Source organism: Leucopleurus acutus (assembly GCF_964270905.1).
Source record: "Leucopleurus acutus genome assembly, chromosome: Y".
In the NCBI taxonomy this organism is placed as follows: domain Eukaryota; kingdom Metazoa; phylum Chordata; class Mammalia; order Artiodactyla; family Delphinidae; genus Leucopleurus; species Leucopleurus acutus.
Genome location: NC_139164.1, coordinates 9,487,920 through 9,510,488, shown reverse-complemented (window position 1 = coordinate 9,510,488; position 22,569 = coordinate 9,487,920). Strand labels below are relative to the sequence as shown.

General features: G+C 36.4%; 1 protein-coding gene across 4 annotated transcripts in view; it reads right to left on the bottom strand.

Annotated features, from left to right (window-relative positions):
* The window catches only part of LOC309978914 (eukaryotic translation initiation factor 2 subunit 3-like), a 38,632-nt gene extending 16,555 nt beyond the window's left edge, over positions 1–22,077 (bottom strand). For 2 of the 4 annotated variants that reach the window (XM_082865594.1, XM_082865591.1), the window contains exons 1-11: positions 21,965–22,077; positions 21,306–21,369; positions 19,974–20,101; positions 19,762–19,883; positions 12,520–12,614; positions 10,253–10,411; positions 9,212–9,346; positions 7,338–7,432; positions 6,933–7,077; positions 5,794–5,963; positions 4,066–4,238 (exon numbers count right to left, since the gene is read on the bottom strand). In XM_082865594.1, the coding sequence (XP_082721720.1) occupies positions 4,066–4,238; positions 5,794–5,963; positions 6,933–7,077; positions 7,338–7,432; positions 9,212–9,346; positions 10,253–10,411; positions 12,520–12,614; positions 19,762–19,883; positions 19,974–20,101; positions 21,306–21,369; positions 21,965–22,033 (1,355 nt within the window). In that variant the 5' untranslated portion in view covers positions 22,034–22,077. Of the gene's footprint in view, positions 1–4,065; positions 4,239–5,793; positions 5,964–6,932; positions 7,078–7,337; positions 7,433–9,211; positions 9,347–10,252; positions 10,412–12,519; positions 12,615–19,761; positions 19,884–19,973; positions 20,102–21,305; positions 21,370–21,964 lie in introns of those variants that run through there. The other 2 variants (XM_082865592.1, XM_082865593.1) reach the window with 2 other exon arrangements.
* Between the last annotated feature and the right edge of the window lie 492 nt (positions 22,078–22,569).

The window sequence follows — 22,569 nt, the reverse complement described above, 5'->3', positions numbered from 1 at the left end:
AGAAATCATGAATTTTAAATCCATTTCATTAGCATTACTATAAAATGTTGATATATCTAATTTTACTACACTCTCCTCTAAATTCAAACTTGTTCCCATAACATGTTCTATTAAAAAAAAGTCTGTATGTTACCTTCTTAGATTCCTAGAATCATACACATGGATTTTCGCCATCAGGAATGACAAGAAAAGCAAACAAGAAGTTTGTCACACATATGCTCATGTTTCTCTAAAAAAATATACCTATCCATTCAGAATCAGCAAACAAGAGCATCTCAGTTCCCCCAATGAACAATGCCAATAGACAAAACACATCAACTTAAATTAAAAACAACAACAACAAAAGAAACCCAACTCATTATCAATTCTTTTTTCCTTGAAAAATGCCTCTTTCACAGCATCTCAACATATCATAATGGCTTTAAAGGGAAATAAGAGAAAGAAGTGAAGAACTAGAATAGGTAGTCTATAAACAAATTACTCTCAATAGCAGAGGGATCAAAGGCCCCCTCTAGTCAACAACCAGACTGGACTGATACCACAACTTTACTTTCTAGAACAAAACCCACCTAAACATGGGTAAAAAATACAATTCTAAAGAATATAAATGAAGAAGAAAGTTAGCAAAAATGGGGAACTTGAAGGTTCCAGATACCTGTTCTCCTATAGAACCAAGTAATTAACATTCTGAAAAAGTAGTTTTGTGGATCTGCAGCAGCCAAGCATACGCCCAACAACAAAAAAAAGCCACACGCAAGATAGAAAAAAAATTTGTGTAATTTTGCTCACCCAGTGCAGCATAGCCAAGAGGAACCCAACCAATTCCCAGTTCCTCCCATGGGACAGAAGGGAAAGAACAGAACTTGTTTTCCAAGGTCTAGTTTGTCTGGGGGTTGCTCAAGGGACTAGTTTCTGTCTTGTCTGACTCTGAGTACCCGGAGAGCTGTGGCATGGTTGCATCATCAGGTTGAAGACTCCAGAAAGTGGTAGTGTGAGACCAGGTGAGTAAAACCTTCAGAAGGACTAAGGGTGCCCGGGGAACAAAGGATTATGAGCAGAGAAATACAGTAAAGTGAGGTCACAGAAGAAGCAAGGGTGAGACTTGAAGAAACTAAGACATATAAAGCAGTTGTCTACATGAAAATATTGGACAAAAGAACACAGCTCCAGGGAAGATGCATACCCAGAAAGGCCTGAGAAGACAATAAACAGTCACACTCGGTTGATCAGTGAAGATTTTTTCCTTCAGTCTTCAAAGACTATAAGAGATGGCTTCTTTTCCTTCCTTTCAAATGCCCAATTTTAAATAAAAGATCACAGGTATACAAAGATACAGGGAAACATGAACAAAGCCCCTGCAAGAGAACAAAATAAATCCCTAGATACTAAACCTAAAGATGCATAGGCCTTGGACCCACTTGAGAAGGACTTTAAAACAACTGTCTTAAATACTTCCAAAGAGCTAAAGGAGAAATAGAGACCTAAAAATATAATGAAATACAAAACAAAAAGAGAATTTAAACAAAGAGAGTTTATAAAAATAAAGAGAAAAAAACTAAATAGAAGTTCCAAAGCTGAAAAATGCAAGGACAATTGAAAAACTCAACAGATTAATAAAACAGCAGATTAGAACAGTATCAGCAAACAGACAACAAATCTTTAAGATAGGTCATCTGAAATTATTGAGTCTGAGAAGCAAAAGAAAAAACAAAGAAAAGTAAACACCAACTGAAGTACTTATGGGACATCCAGATAATCAACACATGCATTATGGGAGTAGCAAAAAAAAAAAGAGAGGGGCAGAGAGTTTATTTGAAGAAATAATGACTGTAATAGTTCATGAATATATATAAGAAGCTCAAAACCCTCCAACTAGGATAACCCAAAGAGAAGTGTATCAAGGCACACTGTGATCTAACTGTCCAAGTCAAAGACAATGAGAGACTTTTAAAACTGCAAGAGAAAAGACAGTCAGTACATATAAGGCAACTTCCTTAAGATTATCAGTAGACTTCTTAGCAGGTAACTTGCAGGCTGAAGGACAGTGGCATGATATATTCAAAGTGCTACAAGAAAAAAACTACCAACCAAGGACACTATCTTGAAAAACTGCTTTCAAAATGAAGAAATGAAGACTTCCACAGATAAAAGCTGAGTGATTCATTATCACTATATCTGCTTTTAAAGAAATGCTAAAATAAGTCCTTCAAGTTGAATTGAAAAAATACACAGCAACACAAAGACCTATGAAAATATAATGCTCACTTGGTAAAGGGAAATACACAAATATAAAAACCTGTATTATTTAATTCTGGTGCACAGAATCTAAATGACACAAATGTAAGAAGTAATGATAAATACAATATGCAAATATGTAATTCATTTGTCACATCAATAGCATTAAGTGCATGAATAAATATTTAAAAAGAGTAAGGTACTGTATGTAACTGACGTTAAGCTGTTAGCAGTTTTGAATAAAATGTTTTAATGTTTAAGTTTTTATATGTAATCCAACAACAAGAACAACAAATCTATAGAATATACACAAAGGAAAAATGGTGGGGTGAAGTCATAAGAACATAGGAACAGGGAATTCCTGGTGGTCCAGTGGCTGAGACTCAGCACTTTCACTGCTCTGGGCCCAGATACAATCTCTGGTTGGGGAACTAAGATCCCACAAACGAACACAAGAATGAAGCGGAGGGCTTCCCTGGTGGCGCAGCAGTACAGAGTACGCCTGCCGATGCAGGCGACATGGGTTTGTGCCCTGGTCCGGGAGGATCCCACATGCCGCGGAGCGGCTGGGCCCGTGAGCCATGGCCGCTGAGCCTGCGCGTCCGGAGCCTGTGCTCCGCAACGGGAGAGGCCACAGCAGTGAGAGGCCCGCGTACCACAAAAAAAAAAAAAGAATGAAGCGGAACAGAATCCCACTGGCCAATGTGGGTTATGAGCACCAAAATAAAAACAAACAGCAACGGATCATAACCCACTGTAAACAAGTAAATAAACAGGAAAAGAGGAATGGCAAATGATAAATGTAGAGAAGCACCACAGAGTTATGCTATCCCCAGAACAAAGCACAATTCAAGCAAGAAAAATCAAGTGGCAAAGGGGTAGGCAATTTGATGAGAAGCAGGCTATTTGCAGTCTTAAGGGTTCTCATCATAGACTTCATTAGTGCAAGCATAAAAAGAGAAACTTTACAAAAGAAAAATCAGATGTCTTGACTGTATGAACAAAATTAACCTCACCATCTAGGTGCAGCCAGATATTCTGTGCCCTTGAGATTCCTGATAAAGACACAGCACAAACTATATAGCATTTTGGTTTATAATAAATAACCTGAATCTAATAAGACAAAATATCAAATTCAAATTGAGGAAGATTCTATGAATTAACTGGCTTGTATTGTTCAAATGTCAATTCATGTTCAGACAAAAACGTTTAAAAAAGCTCCATATTAGAGAGACTATAGGAACATGAAAAGGAAATGAAATATGTGATCCTGGGGTGAAGCAAGAAAAATTCAATGAAGTACAATGGTGAGACAGATGACAAAACTGGAATGAGGAGTTCAGGTTTTTGTATTTTGTCAACATTAAAAGTCTTGAACTAGCTGTATAAGAGAATATCCTTACTCTTAGGAGATACACACTGAAATATTAATAACTCTAGGTTATGCAACCTACTCAGTGGTTCATAAAAACTAAGGTGTATGCTTATGTATGTGCACATGTAATAATATGAATGGTGTACATATATAAAAAGTCAAAGAAAATGGAAATATTAATTCGGAATTGTTTGATTTTATATAGATTCTGTCTGAGATTAAAGGAAAGCCAGTTGCAATACCTGGAGTAAAAAAGTGAACTGCAACTTTATAAATCAGTGCTGGAAATATAGATTTTAGTGATCCAAATATACACCTGAGAATTAAAGCCATGAGAACCACTGAATTCAAGGACAAATGTGTTTGTGTGTGTCTATACATCATTAAGAACTAATATACCAGAAGAAAATGTGCCGTTGCTCTTGAATGAAAGGTGGACAAGTTGACAAACTTACCGCCAGTGTTTCTCAACTCTTCGGCTAAGGGCTATTTTTTCTCCCACTTCTGTGCACACAGGATTAGTGAGAACTATTTTACCCAAATCAGCCTTTACTGCACTAACTCTTCCTCCTGTTGAAAGGGATCCTATGTTCACCATAAGCACTTCATTCTTAGACAGCTTTTGCACCTAGGGAAATAAATTAAGAAAAAAATCCTTAAATAAAGGAACGGCTTTCCAAAATGAAGTGAGAATTTACCAAATACTGCTAGAAATAAACTATGCAGGAAAAAAATTCTGCACAAATTACATTATAATGGGATTTGAACTATATATGTGTCCAAACAAAACAAAATGTTAGTTATTTGGCATTTACTGAATATACACAAGGTCTAATTCTAAGCTACTTAGTATAGCATAGATCAGTCAATGAAACTCTTAAAATTTTGAAGAGACTTGCAGCAAAAAGAATGTACAGGGACTTCCCTGGTGGCGCAATGGATAAGACTCCCCGCTCCTAATGCAGGAGGCCCAGGTTTCATCCCTGGTCAGGGAACTAGATCTCACATGCATGCCGTAACTAAGAGTTCACATATCACAACTAAGGAGCCCAAGTGGTGCAACTAAGAAGCCCAGCTGCTACAACTAAGACCCGGTGCAACCAAATTAATTAATTAATTTAAATAAAAAAAGAAAAAAGAAGTTCAATATTTCTTGAAAAGTGCAGCAAGACAATAACAAAACACATAGTTTAGTGGGTTCTGAAGGCCTAATTCCATTCATGTAATGTTAACTCGGTACTTAAACTTCCTGGCCGCTATAAAACTGGATAACACCTACTACCATAATTATTAACTGTTACGCTGCCTACTGCTGTTGTCTATACTTACAGTCTCATGTCAAAATTCAGACCAGTGTTTTTAAGGGCTTCAAGTTTCATTAAGTCAGAGGGTAAGAAATATAAATATTAAAGGAACTCCAAAAAATTGACATGTAAATTTTATAAGGACTTAATTCACATCCAGAACAATTCCTCTCACATGACCATTGTTTTTTCCTAACATAAAAAGGACTTTACAATCATACATACACAATTTTGAGTACTGTACGGACTGATACTCAATCTTTCAAGAAACAAAGGTAAAAATTTTAAGCAACCCATCAACCAATCCTAAGGCCTAAAGAAAATGTGGAGAATAGAATCTGATAGCAAGAAAGAGATACAAAGAAGACTTAGTTACTAGAAAAAGCCCAGTGTTAAAAAGTTAATATAAGAATTCTATATCACTCTTTTGCCACCTGTTTCTCTCCCTAAGCTTATTATATCATCAGATATTTTAATGTCAAAACATGTATTATGGATCTCATTCCTTTTAAAATGTCATTTTCCTACTGCTGTTTAAAATAACTCTGAAATGAAACTGCTGGGACACTGTTTGCACACTTAAATACATTACAAATTTATACTTTCTCAAAAAAGGTTAAAGTGCTTATTTCTGTGTATCTTTGCCAACAAAATCTTACTTTTTAAAAAGAAGTCAAGTGTATTCTAGAAATATTAAGTCTTTGTAATATGTGCCACAAACACTTTTTTCCATTAAAAAACAAAACAAAACTCTGGCTTGGTTTATGGCTTGTTGCTACAAAGAAACTTCCAGATTATACACCTTTTCTTTGTTTGTAATTCCACTGTGTAAGACAATGAAACAAAACTGGTTGAAACATCATACTTTGTCTCATTTACCTTTGCTGCTTTTTTGTCTCCTTCTGTGCGTACACCAAGAAGTCGTCTAAGTAGGAAATAGGAAATTTCCAATTCTGTGAAGATCTCAGGTAAAGCACCAACTGCACCAAGCACCTGCCCCACCATTCTGTCAGCCCGGCACAAAGTGGGGTCAATTTTTGTTCCAACTCCTAATACATGATATAAACATTACATATTCCAACTTGTTTTTTCTTAAAATGTTTGTAAAGTTAGTCAAACCAGTACAACAAGTCTCTACATATTGTAACCCTGTTAACTCATACCATGTAACAGCTACATAACCAAAATCCCATAAATTCCTAATTAAAATCCCTGCTTTAGCTAAAATACAAGAATGGGAAAAAGTGTTGCTAGAAATTCAAGACTAAAAAAAATCTTCTTGATTTAAATTATAAAGAAAAAAATTATAAAGGTAAATGAGATATCTGCTTACCTCAAAAGAAATTTCATTTAATAAGATATTGTTTTAATAAAGATTGAAAAGTACAAAGTTTATAATGTTTACTTCAAGTTATGTTTGTACATTGATGCAATAAAAAGTTACAAGAAAATGTTCTCTGAATGTCCCTATTCCTAAACAAACAAAAACACCAACCGAACAAAAAACTGCACCCACATCATATACAGAAAACAGGCAAATTTATAGGCAACCTTCCGTTCGTAAAAATTTACATAAAAAGCAACCAAGAACAGTGTAAATAAAAGAGTATAATAATATATTCAATATTAAATCATAAAAACCTGGTTACTGAACTTATTCATGAAACTAAAATGTATTCTTTATATATAAAAGTATCCCCTTTTCCCCACCCCACCCTGTGGCAACGCACGACTTGTGGGACTTAGTTCCCCAACTGGGGATTGAACCCAGGACCACAGCAGTGAAAGCATTCAGTCCTAACCACTGGACCGCCAAGGAATTCCCTAAAAGTATTTTTCAACAAACATAAAAAATCATTTTATAATGATAATCAACAATTCAACTACATGTATACCTCCCATCCACTCCTTCATATTCAGTTAAAATATCTAATCAGAGATACAGACTCTCAGATAATCCATTTCACACAAAGTGACATGAATAGCCACTATCAAAAGAATGTAAGTGAAATCCTTACCAATAAGACCCCCTGGAGCAGCATACTGAAGATCATTGTGTTCCGCGAAAAGTGATACAATTTTGGAAAAGATTGGTTTGCACATGAGTTTTCCTTCACTATCTTTGGAAACAATACCAGGTCTGACTTCTATCTCCTGGCCCACCTGAAACATGCAAGTGAGTAATCAAAATATGTGGGGCAACACAGTTACCATTTACATGGTTAAGAGTCCTCACTGGTAGATTGCCAAACACAATAACCACTAAATTATCTAGCAATTACCTAGAAGATATATATGCTTTAAAGACATACTTAAAACATAAAACAGGAAACAAAACAATAAGTGTTTTTAAAGTTAATTTTGAGATTTTGTTTTTAGCATTTTTTCCCCCCTAGATAACAAGAGTTCAAAATCAAGTTCACCTTTAATACTCCTTTTAAAATACTACCACCAGCCACACCACCTTTAAGGTCATCAACTTCACAGCCAGGTTTGTTGACATCAAAGGACCTAATAACTGGGAAGGGGATAAGGAAGAAAGGAAAGAAACCATAAGGCTCATCATGTTATTTAAATTAGATGTTTAAGTTAACTTACTATTTTTTTTTTACAAAAAGTAGCCAATTAAGATCTACACTTCAGAGTTGAGTTTGTGGGGAAATATCATTATTCCAATGCTTACTGTGCTCTTAACTATTGGAAAAATGAAAATAACTTAATCAGTTAAGTGACATGTTTAAGCTTTATCTATCTTTTGGAGTCTAATGTGACTGTTATAAAAGAAAAGACAAATAAATACTCTTTATGTATACAGTTAAGTGAAGGGATGACTGTTCTGGGCTGAATTATGGCCTCCTTCCCCACAATTCATGCTGAAGCCCTAACCCTTGGACTCAGTACCTCAGAATCTGACTCTATTTGCAGACAGGGTGTTTAAAGAGGTAATTCAGGTAAAATGAGATCAATGAGGGCCCCTAACCAATCTGACTGGTGTCCTTATAAAAGCAGGAAATTTGGACAAAGAGGTACCAGGGATGCACACACAAAGAGGAAAAATCATGTGAGAAAAACCATCATGTGGCCCTCTGCAAGCCAAAAAGGAGAGGCTTCTGGAGAAACCAAATCTGCCAGTACCTTAATGTCTGACTTCTGGCCTCCATAACTGTGAGGAAATACATTTCTATTGTTTAAGCCACCCATTATGTGATACTTTGTTATGGTAGCCCTAGCAAACTATTACATTGGTCCTCACATACAATTACAAAAAGAATTAGCTGTGAAATTAATCTCCAGAGTACAATCTTAGTCATTAAAAAAGACTATACAGGGACTTCCCTGGTGGTGCAGTGGCTAAGCCTCCGTGCTCCCAATGCAGGGGGCCCAGGTTTGATCCCTGGTCAGGGAACTAGATCCCACATGTGCCACAACTAAGAGTCCACACGCTACAGCTAAAGATCCTGCATGCTGCAATGAAGATCCCACATGCCACAAGTAAGACCTGGCACAGCCAAATAAGTAAATGTTAAAAAAAAAAAAGACTACACATGCACATATGTTTATGTGATTTTATGAACAAAAAGAGGTTTGGAAATATACATGTTATCAGTGCTGTGGGACTGAATTCTTTTATATACTTTTACATTACAACTTACGTAATAAAAATTTAGTTTTAAAACTACAAAATAATTCTAGGACTATGTAACTTACAAAAAGAACAGTGACACTTAACAAAGAGTGTGCTTCAGAATCACTCAAAAGAACACTCTCCAGAAAACACACAGAAGGCCAAGAAGAGTGCCCAGAAAGGCTGATGTTTTCTACAAACTGTGTGCAAGAACCACAAACTTAATGTAATTACAGTTTTGGTACTGTAAGCTTAAGGTAAAAGGAACATGAAAATCTTCACCAGAAGTATGGTGAAATCATTTGTACAGAAATTCTAATGTCCTGTTTCTGCCTAAAACATTATCTCCACATAAAGAACACTGTATTAGTCTAATCTCAATTACATAATAAAAAAATTAATGTTCCTATTTTATTCAGGAGTCTGTTCCCAACCAATGTAGCACTGCCAATACAATCTTAGAATCAATCTATCTTAATAGATAAACTTTCACTCACTCCACTGAGTTCAAAATGGAATGTTGTCCTTGGTTTTCATAAACTCAATACTATTTTAAAATTCAAAAAAGCACATAAAGACTTCAATTTACTATTGCTTCTGTGTCCTTAAAAGCAAATCAACAATGCATAAAGACTGAGTCAACCATTAAAGGCCAAAAGGTTAAGTCCTTACCAATAAGTCGGGGCTCTGAAGTAAAGTCTCTTAGAGGTACTGGAATTTTATTAACGATATACTCACAGACAACTTCAATATTATATTTCAGCTGAGCAGAAATTGGAATAATAGGAGCTCCTTCTGCTACTGTACCTATATGACAAAATTCAGAAAGATCCAAATTTGTCATTTTTACAGAATTTGTCCCATAGACTACTAAAGATTATTACATGGATATCCAGACATAGATATACAGATGTCAGCAAAATATGCCATGCTATCATCGTGTTCAGAAAGATGACAGTGTTTTTTCTCTCTAATTAAACATCAATCAAGAAGTCAACAGAATGGACCAAATGAGTTTTTATAGACACAACTTTTCCTTTTCTTTACCACATAATCTGGCTAATAAAGCCAGCCTATCTAATAAATAAAAGAGAAGTCAAATGTAAAAAATAATTTGCATTATGTCTTGCCCCAAATGAAAACAATATGTTTTACAGAAAGGGACACTAAAGATTAAAGAAAGCATTGTCAGTTGCAATTTGGGAAACAGATTCTCAATGAGAGTCTAAATAATTTGAAAACACACCAACATATATAAAAAAGCCACTTTCATTCATTTTACTATCACTGGGAAAGAATTTTAGAAACATCAGATTGGTGCTCACTTTGACAGCACATATACCTAAACTAGAATAATACAGACAATATTAACATGGCTCCAATGCAAGAATGACATGGAAATGTGAAGTACTCCATATTTTTATTATAATAATCTGTTATACAGTTAAAAAAAAAAAAAAGCAATGTGTTCCGTTTGAAAAAAGCCCACCTGGTAACCTTCATAGAATATAACTTCTTTTCTATCTAATATGTACTTTTAGCACATCAAACTCAGAAACAAATTTCACTGCTTCTATAAACTGGCTAAAAGCAACAAACACCTTACGTGATACAGAGAAAGAGGGCTCAGTACCCTACCCACAGATTCACTTCGTTTTTGATAATTAAATTCTTAAAACTTGATTCATGCATTTATTAATTACAGCTTCTTACCTTGTACAAATGCAAGGATCTGTTCATACTGTTCTTTAGCCTGACTTTCTTTTACCAAATCAATTTTGTTTTGTAGAATCAAAATATGCTTCAGTTTCATAATTTCTATGGCAGCCAGGTGTTCAGAAGTCTGAGGTTGAGGACAGGATTCATTACCAGCTAAGTTGATTATGAAGAATTAAAACACAAAAAAGATGAGTAATAAGAATTAGTTCACACCTAATAGAGACTTTTGGATGTCTTAAAGCAAATTCCTGGACACCAGTGCCAAGTGTCTTTGTGTGCACATTTAAATTCAATGACAGACTGCCCTGGATTCCCCAGTCTTTTGGCTCCTATTCATGGTGCTATGCACAATCCTTGAAATCAGCTAGTTTGGCTTCTTTCAGACTGCACTAAAGGCTTTTTACTCAGGCATAACACATGCCCCTCTGGTTCTGTGTAGTCTTTGGGATATTCTGGCTTCAGAATAGTTAAGAGTAGAAAAGTTGCTTAATGTAGTCTTATGAACAATAATTAACCAACCACAAATGTAGACAACCACAAAAATGGCTCAATGATCCCCATGTCTGACATTCACACCCTTGTGAAATCTTTCCCTTTAAATGTGGGATGGCTCTAATGACCTACATCTAATGAAGAGAACACTGCAAAAGAGATGGAACGTCACTTCTCAAAGTAGGTTACAAAGACCCTGGCTTCCAACCTGGAAGTTCTTTGTTTCTCTCAAACAAAGATCGATCACTAGGACAGATGGGAAGCTTATGGAGGCCCATGTGAGGAGAAACCAAGGCATGACTGAACTTTAAAAAGTGTACTCTCCAGCACCAGACAAGTCTTGAGGTAACAAGTCTGCATTCTGCTGACAGATGGCTATAACTTCATGAGACCCTGAGCCGAGACAGCAAAACTCCTGAGCCACAGAAATAGTGATTAAATGTTTGTTTTTCTACTTACTACATTTTGAGGTACACTGTTACATAGCAATAGACAACAAACACAGCTATTCATTTTAACAAAAGGGAAAAACACTACCTGCAAAAATAACAACGTATTATAAAGTACTATGTTTTGTCTAGTACCCCAGTGATCATCTCCCATCTCCTTGTTCCAAACCCATTCTGAATGCTTGTTAAAAAGCATAGCCTTATAAAACAAAGCATTTGGCCTTGCCCCAGAAGAGGTCTAGTTCTTGCCTTTGGGCTTCTTGAAGATAAGCCATGTCATCTCTGATAGAAGTGTCCTTATTCAGGGCAGGAGCAGACTACATCAAATCTTAAGAGAGAGGCTGCTATACTTGATAGCCTTCAACAGGCTGGCCATGCCAGAAACACCAACCATGGGGATTGAAGACATGAGGTCTCTGCTGATTTGAAGATTAAAATCAACCACATGGGCAATCAATCACTCATATGTATGTAATGGAACCTCAATAAAAACTCTGAACACCAAAACTGAGGTGAGCTTCCTTGTTGGCAATATTTCACATGTAATGTCACATAATGACACCAAGAGAGTAATCTCTGCCTCCACACAGAGGACAATGGAAGTTTCATGTTTGTAACCCTCCTAGCCTCTGCCCTTTGTGTCTCTTCCATTGGCTGACCTTAATTTTGCACCTTTCCCTATAATAAACTGTGATTGTGAGTAAAACACCTTTCAGTGAGTTTTTTAAGTCTAATAAATTATCAAATTTTAAGGATGATTTACAGGAGTCCCTGAATTTGCAATTGGGTGTCAGAAACAAAAGCGGTCTTGTGTGGAGACAGTGCTCTCTAACTTTACACTTGACCCTAAAATTCATGTAATCTCCAGTAATAAAATCTCTTGACAGCTCACAGAGAAAGCACAAAAAACTTCCCAGCTCTGAAAACCTTCACACACCTCTTGATTTCAGCATTTCACATGAATGTGCATCTAAAAAACACCATTATGTCAATATTGCAGTGGAGCGCTCAAAGATATTTGAAAAATACCCTTCTCCCCACCCCCTCATATTACTATATTAAAAATTCTAAGATAGTAAGAAAATGCATTGCTGTCTTACAAATATATTTTTTTCCCTCACTACTCAAGAATTTCACCAGATATAAGCCCCAGTTTAACTTGCTTAGTATTTCATGATTGCTGGCAAGCAGGCATGGATACTAATTTGGATGACCAGTTTATTCTCATTTATGGTCACTAGAGACCCTTCTTCCCCTTTAAATATTCCACACTGGATCGGCTCCACACTAATTTGTCAAACCAATTCTGATGTTATTTACCTATTAACAGAAGAGCTGCATCCATCACTGCTGCACCATTCAGCATAGTAGCCATCAAAATATCATGGCCAGGACAGTCAACAAAGGAAACATGTCTAGTAATCAAGAAATAACAATCAGCTTTAAGATCAACTAGCATTTAAACATGCAAGTCGCAGACTTCTAAAAGTTGGGTCACTTTGAAAGAAATTAACCTTGCTGCAAAGTGGCTACAAAACATGATGCTTCCAGAATTTTGAAATGACACTCCCCGTTTGAAATTAAAATGACTGATGATACATTCCAAAGCAGATAAAATTAACTATATGCAGATATAACTTACCTAAAGACAAGGCTGTAATAAGCTTGGGATAACTCCCAATCCAATCAAAGTGAAAAAGATACTGACTTTATAGAGTGTATAAATAGGAATAATAAACTAATAACAATAATAAACTGGGAATATTCTTGATTTGAAAGCCAAACAATGAATTATAAGAAATGTGTTTATTTGCCTACCAAATACAATATCCAAATCTTTAGACCATTGTCTAGTGGGATCATTTATTTCATCTGTTAAGTTGAAAGCTGTATGTTATAGTCCCTTCTGGACATGTTCACAAATATTATTTCTGGGTCAGTAGTATGTCTTTTGACCCTTCCAACAGATCTTTTGCTGAGCAATATATCTTTTTAACTTTGATGTACAACAATTTACTAATTTTTTTCATGGACTGTACCTTGCCATATCTAAAAACATCAGAGCAAGTCCCTTGTCCAAAAAATTTTACCTACATTTTCTTCTAGAAGTTTTTATGGTTTTATCTGATCCATTTAATACTCAAATGTGTCTATATTTCGAGTATGCACTCAAAATGTATGAGTACACACAAACATCAAAAGAAAATGTACATTTTGAATGCAAGGCATTAGGTTTAAAACTAGAATTATTTTTAATTGTTCCATCACCAGTTTGTTGAAAAGCCTGTTCTCCTCTGCTGAACTGCTTCTGCACCTTAGTCAAAAATCAGTTGGGACATATTGGAGTTGGTCCATATCTGGGTTTTCTAACTCTGTTCCACTGATCTGTGTCTCCCTTCACCAGCAATACATAGTCTTGATTACTACAGCTAGATACACTTTGAAGTCAGGCAGACTAACTCTTTCTATTTTCTAACTTTACCAAAACTGTAGCTATTTAATTTCATCTCTCCAAATAAATTTTAAAATAACTTTATATACACCAACAATAAACCTTGATGGAACTTTTTTTGTTTTTGTGCAAAACTACTGTATTTACAAAAATGGCACTGTGAATTCAACAGTCTATGCACATGCACACTTCATTCACATCTTCAACAACAAAAGGTATTCTAACACTACAGAACTGAATAAGAATACTAGCTTCAACAGCAGCTGTTAAGCACTGGAGTCACGTAAGTTACACCAGAATGGGCAATTATTGCCCAAGTAAAATTCTATTGTTAAAGCTGAAACAGATTTAAGGCCATTCAAGTTCAAGCACAGAATACAAATCTTTTGAAGCCCCATCTATTTGTGTTTGAAATATGTGACCTTTCTTCTAACTTGTGGTCTTAAACTTCTGTTTTACAAAATCCAAAAGGGAAATACAGAAGAAATCAATAAAACAGCAGTTACATTAAATAAGAGTAACATACAAAGCTATAATTAAGATGAATTAAAAAAGCCAAAACATTAAAATTGTAAAACTTGCTTGTTACTTGCTGGAACCAGCCCTACACTAGGAGTTAGGTAATATATACAATTATTTTCAAGTAGATTACTTTACATTGCTCTAACATGTTCTTTTCATCAGTGGACTGTTAAACTAATCAAAACTCTACACATGTATATTCCCTTACACACACACTACAACTACCTGCAAAGCCATAACTCTCAAATGACTTAGTGAGTGAAAGGAAATAAAAAGTGGAGAAGTAACATATTAAGGAGAAATAATGGGAATTAGAAAATTCATGCAGTTCAGCTCTTTTAATCAGCCAGCCCTTGCTGGCACTTTGATAAAATTTGTATTAAACCTGTATATCAGTTTAAACAGAATTAGCATTTTATTCTCTGGAGTTTCCAATGTGCGAACAGAGTGTATCTATTTAGATTTTCTTTGACTTCGTAATTTTCACAGATTTTTGCATATATGTTCATGAGAGATATTTTCCCATAGCTTTCCTTTCTTGTAATGCCTTTTTCTGCTTTTGGTATAGGGTAAAGCTTTCCTCATAGACTTCCTCTGCTTCTATCCTCTAAAGAGATAGTGTCTTCCATCTAAGTATTTCATCTTTTTGAGACTTAAGTACAGCAGTTTAGATTTTGCTGTGTGTACGTCCATTGCTGGTACACAGAAATATAATCAACTTTTGTGTGCTGACCTGGTATCCTGCAACCCTGCTTATGAAGCAAGATTTTTTCTCTTTCCAATCTGTAACCTTTAATTATCTTTTCTTAAAATAATTTTATCTATGCAAAAAAAAAACCTTGCTAGGATTTTGATAGGGATTGCATTAAACCTGTATATCAACTTGAGCAATCTGAATAGGTTTATATCAATTACAGAAGTTCAATCAACAATTAATAACCTCCCCAAGCAGAAAACACCAGGCCTAAATGGGTTCACTGGGTGAATTCTACCAAACATTTAAGGAAGATATTACACCAATACCCTACTTGCTCTTTAGAGGATAGAAGCAGATGAAACACTTTCTGATTCTATGAGGCAAGCTTTACCCCAATACCTAAACCAGACAAAGCCATTACAAGAAAGGAAAACTAATGGAAAATATCTCTCATGAACATAAATGTAAAAATCTTCAACAAAATATTAGCAAATCTAATCCAACAATGGATAAAAGAATTACATGCCACAACCAAGTGGGTTTTAACTCAGGTATACAAGGCTGATTCAATACCTGAAAATCAATTAATGTAAGCCATCACATCAACGGGTTAAAGAAAAATCACATAATCAAATAAACAAATGCAGAAAAAGTATCTGACAAACTTCAACTCCCATTCATGAACTCTCACCAAATTAGGAACAAAGGGTAACCTCCTCAAGCTGATAATGAGTATCTACAAAAGCCCTACAGCTGATGTCATACTTAATGGTGAGAAACGCAATGCTCTCCACTAAGATCAGGAAAAAGCAAAAATGTCCCTTTTACCAATGCTTTTTTTTTTTTTTTGCGGTACGCGGGCCTCTCACTGTTGTGGCCTCTCCCGCTGCGGAGCACAGGTTCCGGATGCACAGGCTCAGCAGCCACGGCTCACGGGCCCAGCCGCTCCGTGGCATGTGGGATCTTCCCAGACCGGGGCACGAACCTGTGTCCCCTGCATCGGCAGGCAGACTCTCAACCACTGCACCACCAGGGAAGCCCCTACCAATGCTTTTGAACACAGTAATGGAAGTCCCAGCTTGTATAATAAAAACAAAAGACAAGGAAATAAAAGGTATACAGATTAGAAATGAAGAAATAAAACTGCCTTTGTTTGCAGATGACATTGTTAAAGGCGACAAAAAAAACTCCTGAAACTAATAAGCAATTATGGTAAGACTACAGATTTGAGGTTAATATATAAAAGTTAATCACTTTCCTAAATAGCAGCAATGAACAAGTGGAATTTGAAATTAAAAACACAAATCATTTACATTAGCATCCCCAAAAATAAAATACTTAGGTATAAATCTGAGAAAATATGTATAAGATCTATATGACGAAAACTACAAAATTCTGATGAATGAAGCCAAAGAACTAAATAAAAAGACAGATATCACATGTTAATGGGTAGGAAGACTCTACATTGTCAAGATGTCAGTTCTTTTCAAACTGATTTACAGATTCAATGCAATTCCCATTAAAATCCCAGTCAATTATTTTGTGGATATCAATAAACTGATTCTAAAGTTTATATGCAGAGGTGAAAGTCTCAGAAGAGCCAACACAGTACTGAACAACAATAACAAAGTTAGAGGACACTAGGCCACTTCAAGACTTAGTATAAAGGTACAGTAATCAAGAAACTGCAGTATCTGAAAAACAGTTAAACATATTAATGGAACAGAACAGAGACCCAATAAACAGATCCACATTAATAGAGTTAACTGATCTCTCAAAATGGAACAAGGGCAAAGACAGTCTTTTCAACAAATGGTGCTTTACCAACTGGACATTTACATGCAAAAAAATGCATCTAGGCAGAGACCTTGTGCCTGGTAGAAAAATGAGTTCAAAAGGATCACAAAACTATAAAACTCCTAGAAAATAACATATGAGAAAACACAGATAACCTTGAATAAGGTGATCACTTTTCAGGCACAATACCAAACCACAAAAAAAAAGAACTGATAAACTGGGCATCTCAAAATTTGAAATTTCTGGGAATTCCCTTGTGGTCCAGTGGTTAAGACTCTGCGCTTCCAACGCAGGGAGTGTGGGTTCAATTCCTGGTTAGGGAACTAAGATCCCATATGCCGCAAGGTGTGGCCAAAAAAAATTAAAAAAAAAAAAAAAACAAGGAAAGGAAATTTCTTCTCTGTGAAGACACTGTCAAGACAATGAAAAGGGGCTTCCCTGGTAGCACAGTGGTTGAGAGCCCGCCTGCCGATGCAGGGGACACTGGTTTGTGCCCCGGTCTGGGAAGATCCCACATGCCGCGGAGTGGCTGCGCCCGTGAGGCATGGCCGCTGAGCCTGCGCGTGTGCTCTGCAACGGGAGAGGCCACAACAGTGAGAGGCTCGCGCACCACAAAAAAAAAAAAAAAAGAGAGAGAATGAAAAGACAAGCAAACTGGGAGAAAATATCTGCAAAAGACATATCTGACAACAAACTAGTACCTAAAATACACAAATAACCCTTAAAACTCAAAATAAGGAACAGGTTAAAAAATGTGTTCAAGACCTGAACAGACTTAACCCCACTAAAGATATACAGACAGAAATTAAGCACATGAAAAGACACTGCACATCACGTCATCAGAGAAATACAAATTAAAAACATAAACACATAAAAAACTGTTTGAATGGCTTAAATTCCTAATACTGACACCATCAAATGCTACAAAATGTGGAAAAACAGTAACTCTCATTCATTAGACGGAATGCAAAATAGGACAGCTATTTTGAAAGAGTTTGGTGCTTTCTCACAAAATCAAACATCCTTTTACCATCTGCACCAACAAATACACTTCTTAGTATTTATTTACTCAAATCAGTTGAAAACCTATGTCCACATACAAAAAAAACCTGCATGCAGATTTACAGCAGCTTTATTCATAACTGTCAAAACTTAAAAGCAACCAAGATGTCCTTTTGTAGGTGAATGGATACATACGCTGTGATATATACCCAGGGAACAAAATATTGTTCAGTGGTATAAAGAAACGAGTTACCAGTTACAAATTGATATGGAAAATAAAAGCATACTATTAAGTAAAAGAAGCCAATCTAAAAAAGCTAAATATTGCATGTTTCCAACTATTTACTATTCTGGAAAAGGGAAAACTATGCAATTAAAAAAATCAGTAGTTGCCAGGGGTTACGAAGGAGGGAAAGATGAATACACAGGATACAGAGGATTTTTAGGGCAGCAAAACCACTCTGTATCACAGTATAACAATGAATACGTGTCAAAAACTTTTGCAAATGCACAGCATGTAAAACATCAAGAGTAAACCATACGTAGACCATGGACTCTAGATCATAATGATTTGTCAAAACAGGTGAATCAACTGTAAAAAATATACCACTCTGGTAGGGAATGCTGAAAATGAGGTAGGCTATGTTTGTACACTGAGGATGAGAAATCTTCTGTACCTTCTGCTCAATACTGATTTCAATCTAAAACTCTCTAAAAAAGTCTATTAAAAAAAAAGAGAGAATGAACTACGGACATGCTCAAAAACCTGGACAGCTCTCAAAAATATTGTAATGAGTGGAAAAGTCAGTTTCAAAAAGCAATATATTGTATTTAACGTATACGACATTTCTGAAATAAGAAAATTACAGTTAAGATAACAATTAGTATTTCCCAGGCATTAAGAATAGTGAGGGAAAATGGAGCGATCTTTGTGTAATATCTCTGTTATCCAGAAAGTACTGGTGGTTACAGGAATGGAAATGTGACAAAATAAGATAGATGCATATACATACTTTATATCAACAGTTATTTCTTTGTTTTGATGTTATACTGTAGTTTGATGTAGTACTATTAACTAGTAGGGCAAAATGAGTTAAAGACATGTAGGTCCTCTGTTATCTTTCCAACTTCCTGTTATACTATAATTATTTCAAAATTAAAAATGAAAACATGGAGCAGAGCTGCTGGAAAATGAAAGAAAGTGTTACATTTGCAATGATTAATAATTTTAGGTCTAGCCTGATCTTAATAAAAAAAAAATTCAGCAACATAGAAGCATATAGATTTGGAGTAATTTTAGTTTTTAAAATTTGTATGGAGAAAGTTTAAGAGATTTTTGATGTTTTCATAGAAAGCGTAAAACTGTAGTCATGTGAAGCAAAACAAATTGTTTAAACAAACAAACAATAAAACATTAAAGAAACCACATTTGTGTTATGAGAATGAAAATTGTCATTCAAAAAAGAAATTTGCTCAAGGGTTCCTAGTGTCTTGAAAGACTAAGTGAAATTGCCAGCCTAATTCAGGGCAGTCCAACGAACAAAAATAACTATGCTTTCAAAACTGTTACCATTTTCAAAAATTGAATATTCACGTCCTTATGATCTAAAACTTCTTTGGGTAATTCTAATACCTACATGTGTTGGTTGGTGGACGTCAGGGTTCTGAGGAATTAAGACACACAAAAACATTCCAAAAACGGATAGAGACACAAAAGTATTAAAAAGACATAATTAAGAAAGTCTTTGGTCTCCTCTGAAGAAAAAGAAACAAAGGAAGCCTGGAAAAAAAAAAAAACCCACTAAACGTAATTATTTTATTCTGGTAATTCTTTATAGAACCCACATGTACATATTTTAGCTTAGATTTAACTAACTGGCCTCTCAATTTATTTTTCTAGCTTTAAGTGCATAACAACAAACTCTTAAAAAAGTAATTAGTGACTACTGTAAACTGTAAATTTCTTAGCTAGAAAATGTTTTGGCAAAAATGCATCTGTATCAAGCTTAGGTTTGAATCATTGTTTACATTCTCAATTAATTTGTTCCATGAGCACAAGACAAAAAAGTGTGTTTAACACAAAAATGATCACCTGATGAGTTTGAAGTTCCCTTTGGTCCCTGGAATGTCTGTAGGAAACTCATCAGGTGTACTACTTCCACAAGATCTATAACATTCTGGTCGAGGACAACTTCCATCATCAAGTTTGTAAATCTAAAAGTTTCAATGAAAAAACTGAATTTGTCACTTGCATATCTAAAAATTCAAGTAAAATGATTTGTCCTTCCACAGTATACTATGTACCTTGGCATTAGCATACCCAAGCTTGATTGTAATATTTCTTTCTAGTTCATTTTTGAATCTGACAGTGTGAACTCCAGAAATAGCTTTTACAACAGTAGATTTTCCATGGGCAACATGACCAATTGTACCTACAAAGACCAAATAAAATTAATTTACATGCATTCCATTACACCAAATATTTCAGTAAAGTTAGAAAAACAAAAGGCATAACTCATTGTAAATAGTTCAACCTACAACCACCAGTGATTTCATTTTCCACCTCCATGTATTCTTTTCAACACAAAACTTCTTCTGAAACATGACCAAAAATAACTTTCCATGTACCTGAAAACTTTATTTAAAAACCATACTTAGTGTAACATAAGCTACTCAACTTATTACTCTCAAAAAGAATAGTTCACTTGAAATAAACATTCATTGAAAAACACACAAAATTTTGTATAATTAGAAACTTGCGTGTGTGTGTGTGTGTGTGTGTGTGTGTGTGTGTGTGTGTGTGTGTGTGTGTGTGTGTGTGTGTGTTGTACACGGGCCTCTCACTGTTGTGGCCTCTCCCGTTGCGGAGCACAGGCTCCGGACGCGTAGGCTCAGCGGCCATGGCTCACAGGCCTAGCCGCTCCGAGGCATGTGGGATCTTCCCGGACTGGGGCACGAACCCGCGTCCCCTGCATTGGCAGGCGGGCTCTCAACCACTGCGCCACCAGGGAAGACCGCCAGTATTTTGATTGAGGTAAACATACATGAAAATCCCATAGCGGGGGGAAAAAAAGAGAAGGAATCCAGGAAAATTAGAAAACAACATCAGTTTAATTACAAGAATTAAATACATGTTAAGAACGACATAACGTTTTACAATTTTTTCATAACTGTAGATAAGACTTAACAGGTTTTAGTGCCAATACAGATGCTAAAATATCTGAGGTTTATACTCAATTAAGTTCTCTTCAAAATTACAAAAGTGTCAACTAATAATATAAATAAAAGATTATTCTAATAATAGATTAGATATCAAATAAAACTTTTCAGGCCCTGTTAAGGGCACTGTTCTTAAAATAATCCTGTACAAAAAGCATTTTCACCTCTTCTTTAACCTTCTGCTACACATGCATATACCTCTACGTGTATCTATGCCTTCCCATTATAATGGAGAATACTGTGTTTCCCAAGAAATCGAGCAGGTGCTTGCTCATAAGGGCCGAAATCTATTCCTTATATATCCGAATCCTCCTATAATTCAGTTAACGGAAAGTGAAGAAATCAAAAATCATCATGGAAAAGCAACGAAGTCAGTCCTCCAGAAAGGTAACACTCTATACAATAATTTATGCTTACCTATATTAATTGTGGCTTGTCTGCTGATAACTTCCTGCGAGAGTGGAGTCAACCTGGCAACGTCCTGCAATGAAACATTTTAGTTTAAACTACCTAACAAAAGACAAACCAGAACTTAGATTTCACGTTCTGTATCTACAGCTTGCCACCATCTACTCAACGCTCCACTGCTTTCCAAAAAATATCTTTCTTGTTAAGGCATTCTTTATTCCAGAGTCATAATCTTGGGGCTAATAAGTCCTAAAAGGCCTTTAGACTTACAAAAGAGACTATTATTTTCACTAACTCTAGAAGATTTGGAAGGCCGGAGTCCCAAACTTTAGGAGAATTAACACCAAGGACAATGTAAACAGTTCCTTCCTATAATTAAAGATGCTAACACACCCTTTTTCCAGATCTTCAGAGGAAAATACCTTAATGGCACTTAAAACTATGACTTTCCAGCCGAAACCTTCGGGGTTTCCAGGTCCCACGACCTCATTTACACCCCCATGCCCAAGTCGCAGCCCTGCTGGAGCGCTCCTAAGAAAGCCCGGGCTCGCGTCTCCTTCCTAACCCAGGCTACCGACAGCCAGGTATTGCCATGACTCAACGCCTCCCGGAGGCCAGGTCATCCCCACTCCTGAGCTCACTCCAATCCACCTACAGGGAAGCCTTACCAATGTGGCGAGATCCTGGCGAGAAAGATGTGGCTGTCCCGAAGTCACACAAGCCTCGCCCCCCGCCATCTTGCCGGGAGAAGAAGTAAGTCATCCAGAGGACTGCCTGACCGTTCGCATGCCCTCTTGTGCGGGGGCGGAGCTGCGGAGGCTGGAGGGTCGACTAGGTCGCACGCCGGAGAGAGGAGGATGATCGATGCTCCAGAGAGGTCGCTGCGTGAACTTATTTCGCCTGACTTTACACCTTACCTGCAGGAAAGCTGACGACAAAACGAGAGGCAAAGTTTAGGGATGTATTCGTAGCAAACCTTTTGGATATTTGTGCAGGCAATGCTAAGGGCAGCCCCATAAAAGGACCTTTGTTGGGTGGGTGATGCAACCCAGGCTCCTGCTGGCAAGGGAGCGGCCGTTTCCGTTTAACTTGTGGATGGCCCGAAGGGTTTCCCAGGGTCAGGGGATCTTAGTTTGCGTGTAAGAGTGGCGTAAAGGGAATGGTCTTTACCAATTTACGTAATTTAATTTTATAAGCTGAGGTCGCTTGGGATCCCAGCCAGACTTGACCCAGAGGAGACCGTGTACTAACCTGCTGGCCACGCTCAAGGCTA